This window comes from Triturus cristatus, chromosome 12 (genome assembly GCF_964204655.1).
Source record: "Triturus cristatus chromosome 12, aTriCri1.1, whole genome shotgun sequence".
Lineage (NCBI taxonomy): Eukaryota > Metazoa > Chordata > Amphibia > Caudata > Salamandridae > Triturus > Triturus cristatus.
Genome location: NC_140595.1, coordinates 836,918,976 through 836,941,404, shown reverse-complemented (window position 1 = coordinate 836,941,404; position 22,429 = coordinate 836,918,976). Strand labels below are relative to the sequence as shown.

The 22,429-nt window shown below is 54.3% G+C and overlaps 1 protein-coding gene across 1 annotated transcript; it reads left to right on the top strand.

Moving 5' to 3' along the window:
• Positions 1-19,738: 19,738 nt before the first annotated feature.
• LOC146783016 (E3 SUMO-protein ligase KIAA1586-like) lies at positions 19,739-22,205 on the top strand. Its single transcript, XM_085636698.1, has 2 exons — positions 19,739-19,798; positions 20,046-22,205. Exon 2 carries the CDS (start codon positions 20,085-20,087, stop codon positions 22,152-22,154), a length of 2,070 nt encoding a protein of 689 aa, XP_085492824.1. The 5' UTR covers positions 19,739-19,798; positions 20,046-20,084; the 3' UTR covers positions 22,155-22,205.
• Positions 22,206-22,429: the final 224 nt, after the last annotated feature.

Here is a 22,429-nt window from a genome sequence, read left to right as displayed (position 1 = left end):
CTGGCGCCAACGCAGGCACCCGTGCATCACAGTGCCTGCATTATGGGGAGGATCATTACTGTGCAGGACGGAGCCCCGTCCTGCACAAAACAATCCTAAAGGCATATGTCTCTTTCTGTGCGTGATGCAGACGGCAGCACAGGTGGGAGGAGGAATTAACGAGGAGATCCACCATTTTGGTGCAAAGCCAGCTTTACAAGTCTTTGTAAATCTGTGTCAAAATGCATGAGTGGCTGCATGGGAGCACCCTGGGTGGATGTGTGGGACCGCCTTGGGTGGATGCATGGGAGCGCCCCGAGTGTATGCGTGGGAGCGCCCTGGGTGGATGCATGGGAGTGCCCCGGGTGGATGCATGGGAGCACCCCGGGTGTATGCGTGGGAGCCCCCTGGGTGGATGCGTGGGAGCCCCCTGGGTGGATGCATGGGAGCGCCCCGGGTGTATACGTGGGAGCACCCTGGGTGGATGCATGGGAGTGCCCCAGGTGGATACATGGGAGCGCCCCGGGTGTATGCGTGGGAGCCCCCTGGGTGGATGCGTGGGAGCCCCCTGGGTGGATGCATAGGAGCCCCCTGGGTGGATGCGTGGGAGCCCCCTGGGTGGATGCATGGGAGCACCCTGGGTGGATGCATGGGAGTGCCCTGGGTGGATGCATGGGCATGGGAGTGCCCTGGGCGGATGCATGGGAGTGCCCTGGGTGGATGCATGGGAGTGCCCTGGGTGGCTGCATAGGAGCGCCTTAAGTGGATGCATGGGAGCGCCCTGGGTGGATGCATGGGATTGCCCTGGGTAGATGCATGGGAGCCCCCTGGGTGGATGCATGGGAGTGCCCTGGGTGGATGCGTGAGCATGGGAGCACCCCGGGTGTATGCGTAGGAGCGCCCCGGTTGGATTCATGGGAGTGCCTTGGGTGGATGCATGGGAGTGCCCTGGGTGGATGCATGGGAGCGCCCTGGGTGGATGCATGGGAGTGCCCTGGGTGGCTGCATGGGAGCGCCCTGGGTGGATGCTTGGGAGCGCCATGGGTGGATGCATGGGAGCAACCCAGGTGGATGTGTGGGAGTGCCCTGGGTGGATGCATGGGAGCGCCCTGGGTGGATGCGTGGGAGTGCCCTGGGTGGATGCATGGGAGCGCCATGGGTGGCTGCATGGGAGCGGCCTGGGTGGCTGCATGGGAGTGCCCTGGGTGGCTGCATGGGAGTGTCCTGGGTGGCTGCATGGGAGCACCCTGGGTGGATGCATGGGAGCGCTCTGGGTGGCTGCATAGGAGTTCCCTGGTTGGAAGAATGGGAGTACCCTCGGTGGATGCATGGGAGCGCCCTGGGTGGATGCATGGGAGCACCCTGGGTGGCTGCATGAGAGAGCCCTGGGTGGATGCATGGGAGGACCCTCGGTGGATGCATGGGAGCGCCCCAGGTGAATGCATGGGAGCGCTCCGGGTGGGTGCATGGGAGCGTCCCGGGTGGCTGCATGGGAGTGCCCTGGGTGGCTGCATGGGAGCACCCTGGGTGGATGCATGGGAGCGCTCTGGGTGGCTGCCTGGGAGTTCCCTGGTTTGAAGCATGGGAGTACCCTGGGTGGATGCATGGGAGCGCCCTGGTGGATGCATGGGAGCGCCCTGGGTGGCTGCATGGGACAGCCCTGGGTGGATGCATGGGAGGACTCTTGGTGGATGCATGGGAGTGCCCCGGGTAGATGCATGGGAGCACCCAAGGTGGATGCATGGGAGCGCCCCAGGTGGATGCATGGGAGCGCCCTGGGTGGATGCATGGGAGCGCCCTGGGGGAGCGCTCTGGGTGGCTGCATGGGAGTTAACTGGTTGGAAGCATGGGAGTACCCTCGGTGGATGCATGGGAGTGCCCTGAGTGGATGCATAGGAGCGCCCATGCTCCACTCATGTTACGCCTATCTGACGCAAAGTAATGCCTGCCAGCACTATATATTTACTAAACTATCCAAAGTGACTAAGTCTGCCACTAAAACCAGCCAGGACTATTGGCTTTATCAAAGCTTGTTAGCTGTTTAAGATAAATGACGAGCAACAATAATTTTGTTGTAAATAATTGATATTGAAAATGTTTTAGTTATGAAACTGTGTTGTTGTGAATTAAACATTCCTGAGGACTGTGGAAGGGGCGGTGATCTTCAGATTGTCTCAGTCACTCCTGTTAGGTTCACTCTGTGTCGCCGCGGGCTGTGGAAGGGGCGGTGGTCTTCAGATTGTCTCAGTCACTCCTGTTACGTTCACTCTGTGTCGCCGCGGGCTGCGGAAGGGGCGGTGGTCTTCAGATTGTCTCAGTCACTCCTGTTAGGTTCACTCTGTGTCGCCGCAGGCTGCGGAAGGGTCGGTGGTCTTCAGATTGTCTCAGTCACTCCTGTTAGGTTCACTCTGTGTCGCCGCGGGCTGTGGAAGGGGCGGTGGTCTTCAGATTGTCTCAGTCACTCCTATAAGGTTCACTCTGTGTTGCCGCGGCTGCGGAAGGGGCGGTGGTCTTCAGATTGTCTCAGTCACTCCTGTTAGGTTCACTCTGTGTCGCCGCGGGCTGTGGAAGGGGCGGTGGTCTTCAGATTACCTCAGTCACTCCTGTTAGGTTCACTCTGTGTCGCCGCAGGCTGTGGAAGGGGCGGTGGTCTTCAGATTGCCTCAGTCACTCCTGTTAGGTTCACTCTGTGTCGCCGCGGGCTGTGGAAGGGACGGTGGTCTTCAGATTGTCTCAGTCACTCCTGTTAGGTTCACTCTGTGTCGCCGCGGGCTGTGGAAGGGGCAGTGGTCTTCAGATTGTCTCAGTCACTCCTGTAAGGTTCACTCTGTGTCACCGCAGCTACGGAAGGGGCGGTGGTCTTCAGATTGTCTCAGTCACTCCTGTTAGGTTCACTCTGTGTCGCCGCGGGCTGTGGAAGGGGCGGTGGTTTTCAGATTGTCTCAGTCACTCCTGTTAGGTTCACTCTGTGTCACCGCGGCTACGGAAGGGGCGGTGGTCTTCAGATTGTCTCATTCACTCCTGTTAGGTTCACTCTGTGTCGCCGCGGGCTGTGGAAGGGGCGGTGGTCTTCAGATTGTCTCAGTCACTCCTGTTACGTTCACTCTGTGTCGCCGCGGGCTGCGGAAGGGGCGGTGGTCTTCAGATTGTCTCAGTCACTCCTGTTAGGTTCACTCTGTGTCGCCGCGGGCTGTGGAAGGGGCAGTGGTCTTCAGATTGTCTCAGTCACTCCTGTAAGGTTCACTCTGTGTCACCGCGGCTACGGAAGGGGCGGTGGTCTTCAGATTGTCTCAGTCACTCCTGTTAGGTTCACTCTGTGTCGCCGCGGGCTGTGGAAGGGGCGGTGGTCTTCAGATTGTCTCAGTCACTCCTGTTACGTTCACTCTGTGTCGCCGCGGGCTGCGGAAGGGGCGGTGGTCTTCAGATTGTCTCAGTCACTCCTGTTAGGTTCACTCTGTGTCGCCGCGGGTTGTGGAAGGGGCGGTGGTCTTCAGATTGTCTCAGTCACTCCTGTAAGGTTCACTCTGTGTCACCGCGGCTACGGAAGGGGCGGTGGTCTTCAGATTGTCTCAGTCACTCCTGTTAGGTTCACTCTGTGTCGCGGCGGGCTGTGGAAGGGGCGGTGGTCATCAGATTGTCTCAGTCACTCCTGTTAGGTTCACTCTGTGTCGCCGCGGGCTGTGGAAGGGGCGGTGGTCTTCAGATTGTCTCAGTCACTCCTATAAGGTTCACTCTGTGTCGCCGCGGGCTGTGGAAGGGGCGGTGGTTTTCAGATTGTCTCAGTCACTCCTGTTAGGTTCACTCTGTGTCACCGCGGCTACGGAAGGGGCGGTGGTCTTCAGATTGTCTCAGTCACTCCTGTTAGGTTCACTCTGTGTCGCCGCGGGCTGTGGAAGGGGCGGTGGTCTTCAGATTGTCTCAGTCACTCCTGTTAGGTTCACTCTGTGTCGCCGCGGGCTGTGGAAGGGGCGGTGGTCTTCAGATTGTCTCAGTCACTCCTGTTACGTTCACTCTGTGTCGCCGCGGGCTGCGGAAGGGGCGGTGGTCTTCAGATTGTCTCAGTCACTCCTGTTAGGTTCACTCTGTGTCGCCGCGGGTTGTGGAAGGGGCGGTGGTCTTCAGATTGTCTCAGTCACTCCTGTAAGGTTCACTCTGTGTCACCGCGGCTACGGAAGGGGCGGTGGTCTTCAGATTGTCTCAGTCACTCCTGTTAGGTTCACTCTGTGTCGCGGCGGGCTGTGGAAGCGGCGGTGGTCTTCAGATTGTCTCAGTCACTCCTGTAAGGTTCACTCTGTGTCGCCGCGGGCTGTGGAAGGGGCGGTGGTCTTCAGATTGTCTCAGTCACTCCTATAAGGTTCACTCTGTGTCGCCGCGGGCTGTGGAAGGGGCGGTGGTCTTCAGATTGTCTCAGTCACTCCTGTTACGTTCACTCTGTGTCGCCGCGGGCTGTGGAAGGGGCGGTGGTCTTCAGATTGTCTCAGTCACTCCTGTTAGGTTCACTCTGTGTCGCCGCGGGCTGTGGAAGAGGCGGTGGTCTTCAGATTGTCTCAGTCACTCCTATAAGGTTCACTCTGTGTCGCCGCGGCTACGGAAGGGGCGGTGGTCTTCAGATTGTCTCAGTCACTCCTGTAAGGTTCACTCTGTGTCACCGCGGCTACGGAAGGGGCGGTGGTCTTCAGATTGTCTCAGTCACTCCTGTTAGGTTCACTCTGTGTCGCCGCGGGCTGCGGAAGGGGCGGTGGTCTTCAGATTGTCTCAGTCACTCCTGTTAGGTTCACTCTGTGTCGCCGCGGGCTGTGGAAGGGGCGGTGGTCTTCAGATTGCCTCAGTCACTCCTGTTAGATTCACTCGGTTTTGAACGTACACCCTTTTTCTCTCTACATCTCGCCGATCAGCATATCTTACACCTCATCTCCTTCTTCTTTAACGCCCTCTTTTCTCTCTCTCCTGAATGCACTTCCTCGCATCGGCTTCACTTCACTCCCAAACACTCAACGCACCCACGCACCTGTAAGCACAGCATTTTCTTTTACTTTCACCTCGTCGGTATTTTGACAACTGCATACCTCCTTGGTACACATTTTCACAAAAACAATTTTGCAACTGGAATACGTGCCCAATGCTCTGTGCACTCTGCAGAGAGGCCAAGGATTGGATGACCATGTATTCTGAACATATTTATGACCTGCAGAAAAGGCACAGTGAGAAACTGTCTGCTTTCAGCCTCAACGCCAGAGCTCTCGATCTTGGCCTTTCGTAAACCCCTGGAGACGACTCAGTCCAAAGTATGCACCATACAAGAGTAATATAATACACAAGAAAAAACGTATAGAAACACAACCACCTAGAAATAGCAAACACTCTTAGGGAATGCAAGATAAAGTAAAATGTGTGGAATATAGACAGGAACTATGCGCCTAATTTAGAGTTTGGCGAACTGGGTCGATCTATCACAAACGTGGCGGATATCCTGTCCGCTGTATTACAAGTGCATTATATCCTATGGAACATGAAAAAAGGGAAAACGGAATATCCGTGAGATATGTCACGGAGTAGCCCATGCGCTGGGCTCTAAATTAGGCCCGAAGTCCCTGACATGGATTACCATAACGTTTTTTACATTGATTGTTCAGAAATCGATCAGTGTTTTTGCCTCTAAAGTTAAAGGCATGAATACAGGGCCCAATGGGGACCTGTTTCAATGTCAGTTTTTAAATGTTACAGGGTCGGGCCCAATTAAAGCTCTGAGGTAGAGTGTGGTCAGGGGGACATAGGTGGTGGGGTTGGTAGAGGGCCACCTTAGCGCAGAACATGGTCCCCTAGCAGGGGTATCCGTTCCTCAACACCCACAACACCCTGCTGTGGGGTGTCTGAGCTGACGTTTTTAAGAGTGCTGACCACGCCCATAGGCGGACCCACCACAGCGTATCAAGCTGAGTGAACCACAATCCCCTGCTGCGCTGCGGGGTTGCTGAGCTCCCAGTTTGCAGGTTGCAGACCACGCCCACAGGCGGACCCACCACAGCGTATAAAGGTGAGTGAACCACAATCCCCTGCTGCGCTGCGGGGTTGCTGCGCTCACGGTTTGCAGGTTGCAGACCACGCCCACAGGCGGACCCACCACAGCGTATAAAGCTGAGTGAACCACAATCCCCTGCTGTGCTGCGGCGTTGCTGAGCTCACGGTTTGCAGACTGCAGACCACACCCACAGGCGGACCCACCACAGCGTAGAAAGCGGAGTAAACCACAATCCCCTGCTGTGCTGCGGGGTTGCTGAGCTCACGGTTTGCAGACTGCAGACTACGCCCACAGGCGGACCCACCACAGCGTAGAAAGCTGAGTGAACCACAATCCCCTGCTGCGCTGCGGGGTTGCTGAGCTCACGGTTTGCAGACTGCAGACCACACCCACAGGCGGACCCACCACAGCGTAGAAAGCTGAGTGAACCACAATCCCCTGCTGTGCTGCGGGGCTGCTGAGCTCACGGTTTACAGACTGCAGACCACGCCCACAGGTAGACCCACCACAGCGTAGAAAGCTAAGTGAACCACAATCCCCTGCTGTGCTGCGGGGTTGCTGAGCTCACGGTTTGCAGACTGCAGACCACGCCCACAGGCGGACCCACCACAGCGTAGAAAGCTGAGTGAACCACAATCCCCTGCTGCGCTGCGGGGTTGCTGAGCTCACGGTTTGCAGACTGCAGACCACGCCCACAGGCGGGCCCACCACAGCATATAAAGCTGAGTGAAGCACAATCCCCTGCTGCGCTGCGGGGTTGCTGAGCTCACGGTTTGCAGACTGCAGACCACACCCACAGCCGGACCCACCACAGCGAAGAAAGCCACGCAGACTGTGTAACCACAGGAAACACCCTCTCCGCTGGCACCTGATGTGTACAGCAATGCAGCTCTGTATATTGTGGTTTTTCCAACTGCTGATTAAATCTGATATCAGGACAATTAGGACGTCAGAGGGAGAATGATTCAATGTCTTGCTCTGCGCTTCACATCTCTTTCCATAACCTTTCACATCACAATGCTCTGCTTGTTTACATAATTGGAATTATTAACTTTTTGTACCTGTACAGGACTTGCACAATCAAGGTAGGAACTTGTGCTCCCAGGAACAGAGAGAAGAAGTGGAGGTGCTGGGTTTGTAAAGGTTGAATCATTCATTTGATAACTTTATTTTGGTCAGGGACCATAAAAGTGCTAATAAAATACATACATACATAGCACATCCAATAAAATAATAAATATAGGTACATTTCTTTTTTTAAAAAAGATTAAACAGTGGGTTATCAGAGCTATTTCGATCATTTAAAATGGTTTAAAACTTGTCCTACGGCGCCACATACCATAAAGGAAACGGGAGACAGCAAATACAATGGGCGGGGAAGTGTCATTTTTAAGAACTCTACACGCCTGCACAAAATGTCTAAAACCCAAGTTTCTACATATTAGAATAAGCCAGGTTTTGCGTATGTTGCTGTATGCTGGGCAAAAAAATAAGACATGGATAACATCTTCTCTAATGTAGTTACATGCTGGGCAGTTTTCATTTTCAGTTTTTGCCCATTTCGAGGTAAATGACCTAATGGGTAAAGAGCCATACCTTAATTGGACATATAGTTTCCTCGCAAGAGGGGGTTGGACTACATCCAAAAATTTCTCCCACCCCATTTCGAATTTAAATGTGAGGAACTCAGTAGAAAGCCTACCATAGGAAGTTGAGCTTTGTAGTGCGCGTAGATTTTGCTGTCTCACCAGATTTAACAACTGGGCCCTAGATATCCTCGGGCAGCTCAGCTCTGGGGACCCCCAGAACTGGGGCAAACCTATTTTTAAAGAGAGGGCCTTAATATGGGAAAGCCAGGGAATATTTTTGTTTTTTACCTGTTCCCAGGCCTCCCGAAATTCGACTCTGAAGGATACCAGCTCAGGTACTGACCAGAGCCTCCTCCAGTAAAGCAAGGGTCGCACATCTGCCAAATTCTCAATAGACTCCAAACCCAAGTCCATTTGCAAGGGGATAAGGGGTGTGCTTGTCGGTAGGCCCACCAAATTTCTCATAAAGGCCTGTTCAACCCTCAGGAGGCTTGATACATTCTTATGGCCCCAAAGTTCAGCACCATAAAGAGATGCAGTCCGAGCCTGGAGGCCATAGATCTCAAGGGCGGGCGCAACCGGTTTAGATATCAATGCTCTCTGAAGCTTGCCAATGCCCCCTGCTATTTGTGAAAGTCTAAGAGCAGATTTGGCAATCTGATGGCCCCAGCCAAAATCCTCCGTCAGTGTAATCCCAAGGTAGACAAAGGTTTTAACTCGTTCCAACGGAACACCATTCAAAAGAGGGTTCGGGCGCGTGCGCCTCGGGGGATTAAAGATCATAAACTTGGTTTTATCCAAGTTGATCTCCAAACCCCTCGAGGCGCAAAAGCTCACAAAACGATCCAGGACACGCTGGATGCCCGAAGATGTTCGGGATAGCAACAGAGTGTCATCCGCGAACATTAATGCGGGCACCCGGCCAGTCGTCAACCAGGGGGCATCATTGTCCTTTACTTCATTTAGGGTGTCGACAAGACCATTAATGAATAGGCTAAAAAGGGTAGGGGCCAAAACGCACCCCTGCCGAACGCCCCTAGAGACAGGGAAACGATCCGAAAGGACCCCGTGTCTCCCACACCGGACCTGTGCATAATTTCCAACGTGCAAACGGGTCAGGAAGGCCCAGGTCAGCCAATACCTCCCACAATTTTTCCCTAGGGACTAAGTCGAAAGCAGCCCGCAGGTCCACAAAGACAAGGTAGAGGCTGCCACCCTCGACCCTTGTGGTTTTCCAAAAAAGGAGCTGGAGCCGGAAAATTTGGTCCAAGGTTGAGATGCCGGATCTGAATCCAGCCTGGAGAGTGGACAATATTTCCCGTTCCTCCATCCAGGCTTGTATCCTGTCCAGTATAATTCTGCCCATTAGTTTTTGTGTTGTATCTAGCAGACTAATGGGCCTGTAATTTGAAGGGGTAAGTGGGCAGCCCTTTTTGTAAATGGGGACGATCTGAGCCCCCAGCCAAGTGTCCGGTGGATCAGACCCCGTAAGGATCGCGTTAAATAAGATAACAAGGTAAGGAGCCCATATTTTAGGCTGGGATCGAAACAGGTCCCCCGGAAATTTGTCCAGGCCGGGAGCTTTGTTTGGGAGCAATCTAAGTGTGGCGGTTTCTACCTCCTTCAGAGTGATGCTCTCTGGGAGGTCAAAGGGATGCACGCTCAGTCCTGACCCGCCACCCGAGGCCCCCATCAGTCGATACTCATGACGGGGGTCTGGGGTAGGGGGTTGGGCGAGTGTCGCAGTTCCCTCCTGATTAAGTCCAAGGGCTAGGTTGAAACCTGGCCGAGGTCGGTCATCATGCTCCAGACATGCATATAGAGCCCCAAAATGAGCTTCCCACACTGAGGGTGCAATATTTGGGAAGGTAGCTTGCCCTCCCCCCTTAGAGCCTGTACTAACAATGGCCCAAAATGACTTTGCGTCCTTAGTCAGGAGCGCATTTTTCAGCTCTTCCCACCTAGCTTCCTCCCAGTCCCTCTTGGCTCCCTCGATTGCCTTTTTATAAAGCAAACAAGATGATCTAGTTTTTAAGCTATCCTTGACTTCAATTGCAGTAAGGAGATCCTTCTTAGCTTTCCTGCAGGTGACATTATACCAGGGGTGTATCTTAGCCCCACCTCGTCTAGGCCTGCTTAGTGGGCAAAGAACATCCCCCAACGCACTGGCCAACTGCCTATGGATTTTTACAGCATGGCCGTTTGGTGGCAAATCGGCCATCGCAGCTATCCATGGTATAGCGAGCTGGTATATTTCACCCAGCCTAGACGGGGAGTTCTGAAAGTGAGGCCAATTAACCCTACGTCGATTATTCGAGACCATGAGGGGCGTGATCATATTAGTAGTAGGACCGGCTTCAGGGTTAGTCAGCCCAAAGCTCCCCGGCTTAAGTGTTAGAACAAGGGCGTTGTGGTCACTGTCATGTCTCGGATACACTCTAAATTCCAAGAGCCTGTCCCAATGTCTTACTTCCATCATGATGTAGTCAATGGTGGACGTTTGTGCTACCCTGTTAAATGTAGGAAGTCCCGGACGGTCAGGGTCCAATCTCCCATTACACGCCCGCAAAGACGTAGCAGGTGAGAATGATTTTATTTGGAGGACCAGCCGAGTCCATGCCTTGACAGGAGGGATCTTTGGTTCTGGGATACACCAGAGCAGGTCTTCATTGTCCTGCTCATCCGAATCAGGGTTAACCAAGGGCTCAAATTGGCAATTAAAATCCCCACCAACGATTATTATAACTATGGGGTCAAGTGTCTGGATAAAGAGATCTAATGCTTTAATCGTATCTGACTCCTGGCCCCTCCTAACTGGCCTAGAATAGATATTTATTATGGCTATTTTTGGTGTGTTCAGGGGTGTCAATAACACACATTGGACATCAGAGGAGTTAGTTGGTATTTGAGTAGCTTGGGCGCCCAAGTGGGTGCCTATCCAAATTGACAGGCCACCAGATGGGCGGCCTCTGCCACTAGATACTGCCAGGATGTGGAAAATTGCATAACCTGGACTAACACTCTCCTCTAAAGCCCAAGTTTCCTGGATCAGGCAGATATCATGTGCTGCCATAAAGGAGCCCCAATAAGGATTAGATAGTTTGTTTTTTAAACCAGCAACATTCCACGAAAGGATTTTTATAGTGCCATCGACTACCTTACCAGTGTCTTTTGGGATTCCTATTGCCATAATGGAAGAATGTGAGACCGGCCTCACGGCGTTGCCCTCCCAATCATCCAGCCAACCTGCAACCACCCTCAAGACACGACATCTCCGACTCCGGCCGCCCCAGCCACCCAGATCCGAGGGCCGGCCAGAGCCCGGACAGACTCGACACCCTACCACGCATGTCCGACCGAGGGAGCGGGAACCCTCGAGCCAGACCCAAAGGCGCCAGCCCAGTCACACCTCGGGTCGCCTTCCCCGGGAAGACTCGATCGGCCACCAGGCCCCTGGGGAGCAGGCGCCTCCCCTGCCGAGCGTCTGGGGTCCCTCCCAGACCCACCTGAAAAGACCAAAGAAGTGAGCGGCAGGAAATCCTGCCGAACCCCCTCCGTCACCCCAGTCCCCCCTCTGCGAGGACCCCGGACTTCAAAGAGCAAGCGGAGTATAACAAGGGGTGCCGGAGAAACGAAGGTAGAGAAGACCTGGAACCATCCGAGCCTGCTGACGCTGTCGCGGCTCCTGAACGCTGAAGTCACCTGGGCCTGCTGAGTGACTCGCGGCCTCTTGCTATTGAACCATCTGAGCCCTGCTGACGCTGTCGCGGCTCCTGAACGCTGAAGTCACCTGGGCCTGCTGAGTGACTCGCGGCCTCTTGCTATAGAACCATCTGAGCCCTGCTGACGAGGTCGCGGCTCCCGAGCACTGAACCACCTGGGCCTGCTGAGTGACTCGCGGCCCCCAGCTATTGAACCATCTGAGCCTTGCTGACGGAATCGCGGCTCCCGAACTCCGACCACCTGTGCCTGCTGAGAGACTCGTGGCGCTCCCCCTTGAGGACGACTCGGTAAGAGATCGCCCAGAGACTCGACACCCTCCAGCTCGAGGATTGTGAGCTATCCGCAGGGTATTTCGCAGAGACACTATCTTGAAAGACTGTCCCGCTACCCCCATTCCCTACGACCAATTTGTGGTACTTTGTGCCACTGCTGTACTACTTGCATCTTGGATCATAAAGATCCCTTGAAAATCATCGATAAAAGAACCTATCGTCCTACAAAGAATACGTGTGGTGTCACTCTGTTCGTAGTGTATATCAGGGTGTGCGCGCCTAGTTCGGCCTACGTGGGAGAGGTGGGTCAAAGGGGTGGGCAAGACGGGCATCGAACCCCCCTCCGGCGAACGCCTTTCCAACATTTGGTGGCAGACGACGGGATCCGAGCCGACACCGAAAGAGAGCGTGCAGTAAACGACTGACACACTACCAAACAGAGATGGAAGGAGAAACCTCCCTGGGTGCCGCAGGTACCGAAATAAGCTCACCGTTCCGAGAAGATCAATTGGACTATTACACACATAGAGAATTAAAACAGTTTTGCAAAGACCTTGGCATCGCTACCACCGGATTAAGCACAAAGGAAGACTTCCAGAAAGTATTGAAAACCTGGGTCGAGACGGGGGCGCCCCCGACCCAAACGGAAGGAGACTCTGCCCATGAACCACAAAGCATCCCGGCGAGAAACAACGGGCCAGAGGGGAACCTGTCCCCCGAGGAGCTAGCGGACCGAGAGAGAAGCCGCAACCACGCACTTGAACTGGCAAAACTAAAAATCGAGGGAGAAATAAAACTAGCAGAGAAAAAGTTGGCCGTCGAGCAGTTACGGCTACAAGGGGAACTCGAAGAGAAGAGACGCCAAAGAGAGCACGACGAAAAGAAGCTCCAGCTAGAACATGAACGCAGCCTGAAGGAGATCGAGTGGCGGGCTAAAAACGAAAAGTCACAGCCAAACGGGAATCCACCGCCCGCTCCCACCGGGGAAACCAAAGTCCACATCCCCAAGGATGTGGTAAAAGAGTATTACAAGAACGACGATATCCAGCAGTGGTTTAAGGCCTACGAAGTCGCCATGACCTCTCACCGAGTCCCGCAGAAGGATTGGGGGGCTGGCCTATGGGGCCGGTTCTTAAGCGAAGGAAGAGACACCCTGCTAGATCTGCCCTCCACAGTCATGAACTCCTACAGCCACATGAAGGAAGCCCTCGTGGGCCGGTATGGACTCACCCCCGAAATGTACCGACAACGGTTCCGAGATTGTAAGAAGATACCGGGCACCACGTGGGTAGAATACGTGAACTTTTACAGCCGAGCCTTGGACGGGTGGATCAAGGGCAGCAAGGTCTCCACCTTCGAAGAACTGTTTGATCTGATTGCCTGGGAACATTTAGCGGCCAATTGCTTTGTAGAACTGCGCCAGCATCTCCTGGACAGTAAACTCACCGACCCTCGGAAGCTGGCCGCTGAGGCTGATCGTTGGGTGAATACCCAAGCCACCGAGGCCCCGTGGGGGACTACGGCCGCCACAGTCAAGGCCCCCCCGCCAGAGGGGCGGAGGGAACCACGGCCGACCAAGAGACTTCCCCGGGGGGTCCTCAACCAGCCCCCCCAGCAGCCCACCAGCGGCGGGTTCAGCCCCGTCTCCAGCAAGCACCGGAGTCGCAGGACGGCTAGGTCCACGAGCTAGGATCACCTGCTTCCGCTGCCAACGGCCCGGACACTACGTCAATGACCCCCAGTGCCCCCAGTATCAGCGAACCACAACGACCAACCCCCCGGCCCGGCAGATGGCCTCCGTGGCTCTGGGGGAAGAGATGGAGGACTCCGAAGAATGGGAACCGGACACCCTTGCCCGCCAACACAAAGAAATACCGACAGCAGGTGACCATCAACGGCCACCGGGGCGAGGGCCTCCGCGACACCGGGACGAGTGTCACCGCGGTCCACCGCAGCCTAATTTCAGAAGACCAGATCCTAACCGGTGCCCTCTGTCCGGTCGTATCCTCCGACAATTCTGAGAGCCTCTGCCAGATGGCGCTGGTGCCCTTCGAGTGGGGAGGGGTCTCCGGAGAACTGAAGGTAGCGGTCCGGACATCACAGCCCGTAGACTGCCTCCTGGGCAACGACCTGGAGAGTTCCCCGTGGGGGCAAGTAGAACGAAGAGCCCATCTGGAGATGATGGGTCTGCGCCACCACGCGCTCCATGACCGCGCGATTGCCTCTCTCCGAGGGAAGTGAGGCCCTCCTACCGAACACTATCCCCGAGAGCCGGGACACTCTACCAGAAGCGGACAACCCTCCTTCAGAGGGAGAAGAAGACACTAACCCGGGAGAAGGGCCAGAACCTTCCGCCCCGGAGGCCCTGACTGAGCTCGGAGAACTGCCCGAGATGGGCCAGTGGCGCTGTGAGGGGGGCCCTCCCGGGAAGAGTTCTGCCAGGAACAGGCCACTTGCCCCTCCCTTGTGGGACTCAGACAACAAGCCGAAGCCCAGGCCGCCGGTGACCGAACCGGAACCCATTGGATCTATTGGGACAATGGCCTCCTATACAGCGAGCAAAAGTCCGCCGAGCTAGGCGCAGCCCGGGTACTGGTGGTATCCCTGCGTTTCCGGAGCCTCCTCCTGGGCCTGGCCCACGATGTACCCTTGGCAGGACACTTAGGCCAAGACAAGACATATCAGCGATTGGTTACCCACTTCTATTGGCCCAAGATGCGAGCGAATGTAGAAGTACACTGCAAATCCTGCCTCACGTGCCAGGGCAGTGGGAAGAGTGGCGGAAAACGCAAAGCTCCCTTACAACCGTTCCCCGTTGTGAGTACCCCGTTCGAGCGGGTCGGCATCGACATCGTGGGACCCCTGGATCCGAAGACCGCCCAGGGCCACAGATTCATCCTTGTCCTGGTGGACCATGCCACCCGCTACCCCGAGGCCATCCCCCTCCGCACCGTGACGGCTCCCGTGGTGGGCCGAGCTCTCATGGGGATCTTCTCCCGTGTCGGATTTCCCCGCGAGGTTGTGAGTGATCGCGGCACTAACTTTATATCCCGCTACATGAAGTCCCTGTGGCAGCAGTGCGGAGTCACGTATAAGTTCACGACCCCCTACCACCCCCAAAGCAACGGCCTAGTGGAACGCTTCAACCGAACCCTAAAGGGAATGATCCTGGGCCTCGAAGAGCCCCTGCGCCGGAAATGGGACGTCTTCCTCCCTTGCCTCCTGTTCGCATACCGAGAAGTTCCCCAAAAGTCTCTGGGGTTCAGCCCCTTCGAACTGCTATACGGACATCCCGTCCGCGGGCCCCTGAGCCTGGTCAAAGAGGGCTGGGAGACAAGCCCCCGGGGGACACCCCCTGATGTGTTCCGCTACATCCTGGCGCTCCGCAACCAGACGAGGAAGTTCAGAGAACTCGCAGAGGCTAACCTCGAGGCCAGCCAAGAAGAAATGAAGCGCTGGTATGACCAGAACGCAACCCTGGTCGAGTTCCAGCCGGGCCAGCAGGTTTGGGTCATGGCCCCGGTGAAGCCCTGCGCCCTACAAGACAAATGGACTGGTCCCTTCAAGGTGATCGAGCGGAAGAGCCAGGTCACGTACCTGGTCGATGTACAGTCCCCACGGAACCCCCTCCGGGTCCTCCACGTGAACCGTCTCAAGCCCCACTTTGTGAGAACGGAATTAAGTTTGCTACTGGCCACCGATGATGGGGCGGAAGAAGACACCGAACCCCTGCCCGACCCCCTGTGCGCTAGAGACCTGGATGGCTCCGTGGAGGGAGTAAGACTTTCAACCACCCTCACTCCCCAACAGTCCGACGACTGCCGCCAGCTGCTCAGACAATTCGCAGACTTCTTCTCCCTCATTCCAAGGGTCACCGACTGGTGTGTCCACGACGTGGACACCGGCGACAGCCCACCTGTGAGACACCGAGCCTACCGGGTGCCTGACCGGGTCCGCACCTGCATCAAGACCGAGGTACAGAAGATGCTCACCCTTGGAGTAATCGAACCCTCCGACAGCCCCTGGGCCAGCCCGGTGGTCCTGGTCCCGAAGGCGGCTTCCCCGGGGGTCGCCCCCGAACTAAGATTCTGTGTGGACTACCGGGGGCTCAATGCGGTCACCCGAGCAGACGCTCACCCTATCCCCCGCGCCGACGAGCTCATCGACCGCCTGGGGGCCGCCCGGTTCCTCAGCACTTTCGACCTGACCTGCGGATACTGGCAGATTGCTCTCACGGAGGGAGCGAAAGAACGCTCTGCCTTCTCCACACCAGATGGCCACTACCGCTTCAGGGTCATGCCGTTCGGGATGAAGAACGCCCCGGCCACGTTCCAGCGGTTGGTGAACAAGGTCCTGGCCGGACTCGAGGAGTTCAGCGCAGCATACCTTGACGACATCGCCGTATTCAGCTCTCAATGGCACGAGCATCTCCAGCACCTCCGACAAGTACTCATGGCCCTGCGCCAAGCCGGCCTAACAGTGAAAGCCAGCAAATGCCAGCTCGGGCAAGGCTCCGTGGTCTACCTGGGGCATCAGGTGGGCAGCGGCCAGGTCGCCCCCCTCCAACCGAAGATCGACGCCATCAAGTCCTGGGAGCCCCCCACCACGCAGACGGAGGTCCGGGCCTTCCTGGGCCTTACAGGGTACTACCGGAGGTTCATTAAAAACTATGGAAGTATCGCGGGGCCCCTCACGGAGTTGACCTCCAAAAAGCTTCCGAAGAAGGTGCAGTGGACCACCCCGTGCCAGCAGGCGTTCGACGCCTTGAAAACCGCCATGTGCACCGCCCCCGTACTCAAGGCCCCCGACTACTCCCAAGAGTTTGTGGTCCAGACCGACGCATCCGAACACGGCATCGGGGCCGTCCTCTCGCAGTTCGACGACAAGGGCATCGATCAGCCCATAGCCTTCATCAGCCGAAGGCTGCTGCCGCGAGAGCAGCGTTGGAGTACTATAGAGCGAGAGACCTTTGCTGTAGTCTGGGCCCTCAAGAAACTACGGCCCTACTTGTTCGGAACCCATTTCCGAGTACAGACGGACCACCGGCCCTTGCGGTGGCTAATGCAGATGAGGGGGGAGAACCCCAAGCTACTACGATGGTCCATCTCTCTCCAAGGGATGGATTTCACTGTCGAACATCGCCCCGGGGCGGATCATGCCAACGCCGACGGCCTGTCCCGGTTCTTCCGCTTCGGCGAGGTGAATCCCCCAGTGGATGGGTAGTTCTCCACGCCTTTCAGCTGGGGGGGACGCGTGTGAGACCGGCCTCACGGCGTTGCCCTCCCAATCATCCAGCCAACCTGCAACCACCCTCAAGACACGACATCTCCGACTCCGGCCGCCCCAGCCACCCAGATCCGAGGGCCGGCCAGAGCCCGGACAGACTCGACACCCTACCACGCATGTCCGACCGAGGGAGCGGGAACCCTCGAGCCAGACCCAAAGGCGCCAGCCCAGTCACACCTCGGGTCGCCTTCCCCGGGAAGACTCGATCGGCCACCAGGCCCCTGGGGAGCAGGCGCCTCCCCTGCCGAGCGTCTGGGGTCCCTCCCAGACCCACCTGAAAAGACCAAAGAAGTGAGCGGCAGGAAATCCCGCCGAACCCCCTCCGTCACCCCAGTCCCCCCTCTGCGAGGACCCTGGACTTCAAAGAGCAAGCGGAGTATAACAAGGGGTGCCGGAGAAACGAAGGTAGAGAAGACCTGGAACCATCCGAGCCTGCTGACGCTGTCGCGGCTCCTGAACGCTGAAGTCACCTGGGCCTGCTGAGTGACTCGCGGCCTCTTGCTATTGAACCATCTGAGCCCTGCTGACGCTGTCGCGTCTCCTGAACGCTGAAGTCACCTGGGCCTGCTGAGTGACTCGCGGCCTCTTGCTATTGAACCATCTGAGCCCTGCTGACGAGGTCGCGGCTCCCGAGCACTGAACCACCTGGGCCTGCTGAGTGACTCGCGGCCCCCAGCTATTGAACCATCTGAGCCTTGCTGACGGAATCGCGGCTCCCGAACTCCGACCACCTGTGCCTGCTGAGAGACTCGTGGCGCTCCCCCTTGAGGACGACTCGGTAAGAGATCGCCCAGAGACTCGACACCCTCCAGCTCGAGGATTGTGAGCTATCCGCAGGGTATTTCGCAGAGACACTATCTTGAAAGACTGTCCCGCTACCCCCATTCCCTACGACCAATTTGTGGTACTTTGTGCCACTGCTGTACTACTTGCATCTTGGATCATAAAGATCCCTTGAAAATCATCGATAAAAGAACCTATCGTCCTACAAAGAATACGTGTGGTGTCACTCTGTTCGTAGTGTATATCAGGGTGTGCGCGCCTAGTTCGGCCTACGTGGGAGAGGTGGGTCAAAGGGGTGGGCAAGACGGGCATCGAACCCCCCTCCGGCGAACGCCTTTCCAACAAAGAACTATCGCAAATGGGGGACTCTAGATGAACTTTCCTCTCCGTTTTGTCTATACTAGGTGCTTCCCCCCCCTACAACAGAAACTCCCCGCGGGAGCCCCGCATCCCCCGAATCACTCCCTCCCGCCCAGCCCGAACAACCAGAAGGTGTGCCCGCTGCAGAGATAGGGGTTTTAGTATTTCCCTCCAGTGCAGTTAAAGGGGTAGATGTTTCACTAGTGTTATTCGGGACTAGCTCCTTGTCGTGTGGGCATCAATCTACCTGGTTCAGTACACTAAACCTATTTCTATGCGCAAAGGAAGACAGAGGGGGATTATAGGCATAGAAGTCCTCCCAGCTTGTTTGCCCCTGTTGCACTCTAGATGGACGACCATTTCGGCCCTCGTCATATTTAGCACTTTTACAATGAGCTTATCTCAGATGAAGCACAGGATAAAAGTATGACAAGTGGAGGGGGAGGATTTGAGTATTTGATCTAGAGGGGGACAAACCACAGATGTACTCAACGGCAGCAGTATCCCTAAAGTTTATTACCACACAATTCCCTGCAATGGTTTTGGGACCCTTCCCAATCCAGTCTATACGTCTTACAGAAAGTATTTCCCCAGAAATGTAGGAGGGGAGAGGTCTGTTTACATTAAGCCACTGTATACACTTATTTTTTAACTCAGTATGGCTTTCATTTTTTCCCTGGGTTAGAAGTGGAACCCCCGTTAAAACTACAACGTACGGTAAGGACTCTGGGGGAAGGTTAATAGTTTGCAACTCCGATGGGGTAGCTATGGAAGATGGATTTATATTTGTTGGAACCAGGACATCGGAGGACCCCCTTTCCAGTCTATATCTTTCACATCCTGTCTTCTCATCACTGGGAGTGACTTTAGCATTTACAGAAGCCGGGACCGGGATTGCAGCTACATGGGAACCGTCAGCGACTATGGATGTACTTAGAGAAGGGCTAACTGTTTCCAAATCTGGCTCATTGTTAATGGGGGCCAATCGTGTTCCTTTGTTTCCTGTAGCACTATCAAAACACTGAGTAACAAACTGACCTCCAGAGGCTACCCAAAAAGACTGATCCGTAGTGCCCTCAAAAGAGCATGGTACTGTCCAAGGGAAGTTCTCTTGGAACCAAAACCAAAGAAAAAAGAGAACCGCCTAGTATGCGTAACCACTTTCTCCCTCTCCTCCCACAAACTCCGCAAAAGTATTCTCAAACACTGGAGTGTGGTAAATGCAGGAATACTTAACCTCGAGAAACCCCTCTTTGCTTTCAGAAAAAGCAAGAATATTAAAGACCACTTGGTGAGAGCAGCACTCCCCAGTACCACCAACACGGGCACCCTTCATGACCACTGGGCCTTACCATCTTTGATTGGTCACAATCTACGTTCCCTTTAAGGCGCGCGCACCTTCGCCGACGTCACCGCGCACTCCCGGATGTGGAGCGCGCACAAACGATCTCAGGACGTTCGGCGGAGAGGAGCCGGCCGCGCCGTCGCTTTAAGAAGCGAGCGGCGCGAAAACCAGGCACTTGTTCCAGTGCTGCCGGCGAGGTGAGGTGTCGTAGGAGAGTGCAGGTAAGGGGGCTTGTGGGGGCTTGTGGGGGCGTGCGGGGGCTTGTGGGGGCGTGCGGGGGCTTGTGGCGGCTTGTGGCGGCTTGTGGCGGCTTGCGGCGGCTTGCGGCGGCTTGCGGGGATCGGGTGTTGGTACCCCTAGTACCCATGTTTTCTTCTGTTGCAGGCTTCGCAGGCAGACCCCCATACTTTGACACAGGCATACGTGAGTTCAAGCAGGAGAGGTAATTGTTTGGTAGAGTTAAACTGTGGTGCATCTTGATCATTGTAGTATAATATACTTACCCATGTTTTCTTCTGTTGCAGGCTTCGCAGGCAGACCCCCATACTTTCACACAGGCATACGTGAGTTCAAGCAGGAGAGGTAATTGTTTGGTAGAGTTAAACTGTGGTGCATCTTGATTATTGTAGTTTAAAGGATTGCATGCATGAGCTAGGCGTCAACGTAAGCCATGTTCCCTTATCTTGCAGGCTTTGTGGCACAGCAGGTTAAAACCGGCTGGCACGGAAATGTTCAAGCGCAAAGCTGTCACTATGGGAGAGTGCAGTGCGTCACCACAAAGGAAGAAATGTTGCCTTGTATTCAAGGAAGAGTGGATGAAGGAAATTGTGGAGGCTGAGACGCAGAAATCGCGAAGCAAGGTCCGCGTGCAACTCGGGGAACTTTTCCAATACAGTCCAGACGTGGGCTTGATTTGCAAAGCATGTGCCGAAGCCAAGATTGTTGGGGACTTTTCCACAGGGAAGAAATGGAGTGATGGCTGGAAACTGGATTACATGAAACGCCATCTACTTAGCAAAGTACACGAGTCTGCCATGGTGATCTTGAGAAACAGAAGTGCTGCTGCCAGGTTTGGTTTCGGAGTGCGGGCAATGCTGACAGAAACTGCCACTGACAAAGCAAATAGAATGGAAGTAGGTGAACGCCAAAGATCTGTGCCTGAAGAGATAAAGATTCTCATCAACAACGTGCTGCTGGCAGTCAAAATGAATACTTCAATGTTATCTGTACAAGACATCCATGACCACCTAGCTTTGTATGTCAAGATACCAGACAGCTGGAGGAGCAAGAACTATGCCTTTGAGTTCCTTGAGGCCATCAATAGCGTGATACACTGTGAAGCAATGGCAGAACTTCGTAACGCTTTGTATCACACATTGATAATTGATGAGAGCACTGATATTTCTGTTTCAAAAATGCTCATCCTGTACTTCAAGTTCCGACCAGTAACATCAACAGAGCACAAAACACAGTTTGGGGGCATAGTGAAGCTGACTAGTTGCAATGCTGAGGCTATCACTAGTGCTGTGAAAGATTTCTACACTGCCAATGAACTGGACCTTATGAAAATGGTCATGTTCACATCTGATGGTGCGTCCGTGATGTTGGGTAAGAATAATGGTGTTGCTACTCGCCTTAAACAATCCATACCTCATCTAGTTGAGCAGCATTGTGTCGCCCATCGAGAAGATTTGGGAGTTGATGATGCCTGGAAAAGGGTTCCAATGGTTAAAGAGATGGAGACATTATTGAGGACTGTCTACACTGTGTTCTCCAGATCTCCAGCAAGGAAGTCCAAGCTGGATGAAATTGCATCGGTCACTGAATGTGAAGTGGTCTCTTTTCGACCACTGAATGAAGTCCGGTGGCTTTCAAGGCATTTTGCTGTTGGGGCACTAATTCGTAATTACGAGGCTGTTCTTAAGTACTTTGAGCATGAGAAAGTTGAGGAGAATGATCCAGTTGCTAAGTATTGTTATAAAAAGCTATCAAACTCCAACTACCATATTTCACTTGCAGTACTTAATGACGTTCTGGGTGAATTTGCATCTTTGTGCAAACTGTTCCAAAAAAGTTCTCTGACTACTGTTGAAGCTGTACAGTATGCAAGAGCAAAGATTGGCCAAGTTAAGCAACAGTATTTGGGGGACACTGTCTTTTGGAGCAGTAATGTAAGAGATCTGATGGTGTTGTACAAGGAAAGGCAAGAGTTTGACAGTGGGCCTATTTTGTCTTTTGTTTCCCTTCTTTGTGAGCACATGCAAAAAAGGTTCCCTGAAGATGAGCTAAAAGAATGGGCAAGTTTTGAAATCCAGGCTATGGCCGCACAATCACATTTTGATTTTGGGACTGAGAATATACAAAGACTTGTAGAAAAGTATAAAAATGTCTTGGTCCTGGGCGATTGCGAAACACCAGAAGATGTTGTTCGACAGTACAGAGACTATAAATATGTGGTGGCAGAACATGTAAAGGGTGGGTTATTTACCACCTTTCAAGACATGGTGAATTTCACTGTACGCAATGCTGCTCAGTATAGTGTGGTCTCTCAGCTTGTAGATGTCTGCGCAACGTTTCAAGCATCTAGTGCAGATTGTGAACGAGGATTCAGCCTCATGAATACTATAAAGAGTAAATTGAGGAATAGACTAGAGCAGAAGCATTTGGATATGCTGATGAGGACAAAGGCCTACCTCCTGAACGGCCAAGTTGACCTAGATCGAGTTTATCACCACTGGAAAAATGCCAAAGATCGCCGTGAGAAGCAACCCTGTCACCCCTCTAGTGATGCCACTTGACATGTCTCCCTTATTGTTTATATGTGATATTGACAATTAACAGTGCTCAAGTTAAGAATATTTATTAAAATCTTATGATGTACCACCGTTTAAGTCTTGTGCTTTTCTAAACTTGAAGTGTACTTGCCTGTGTGACCAATTCATGTCATGGCGTGTTTATCCAATTTGGAAACTGCCCTTAAGACACTTATTGTGGCCCTGTATGTGTGAAAATGCACCATCTTTTCACTTATTGAAGTAAACGTTCTGAGTGACATTTGGTGCCGCGCACACGC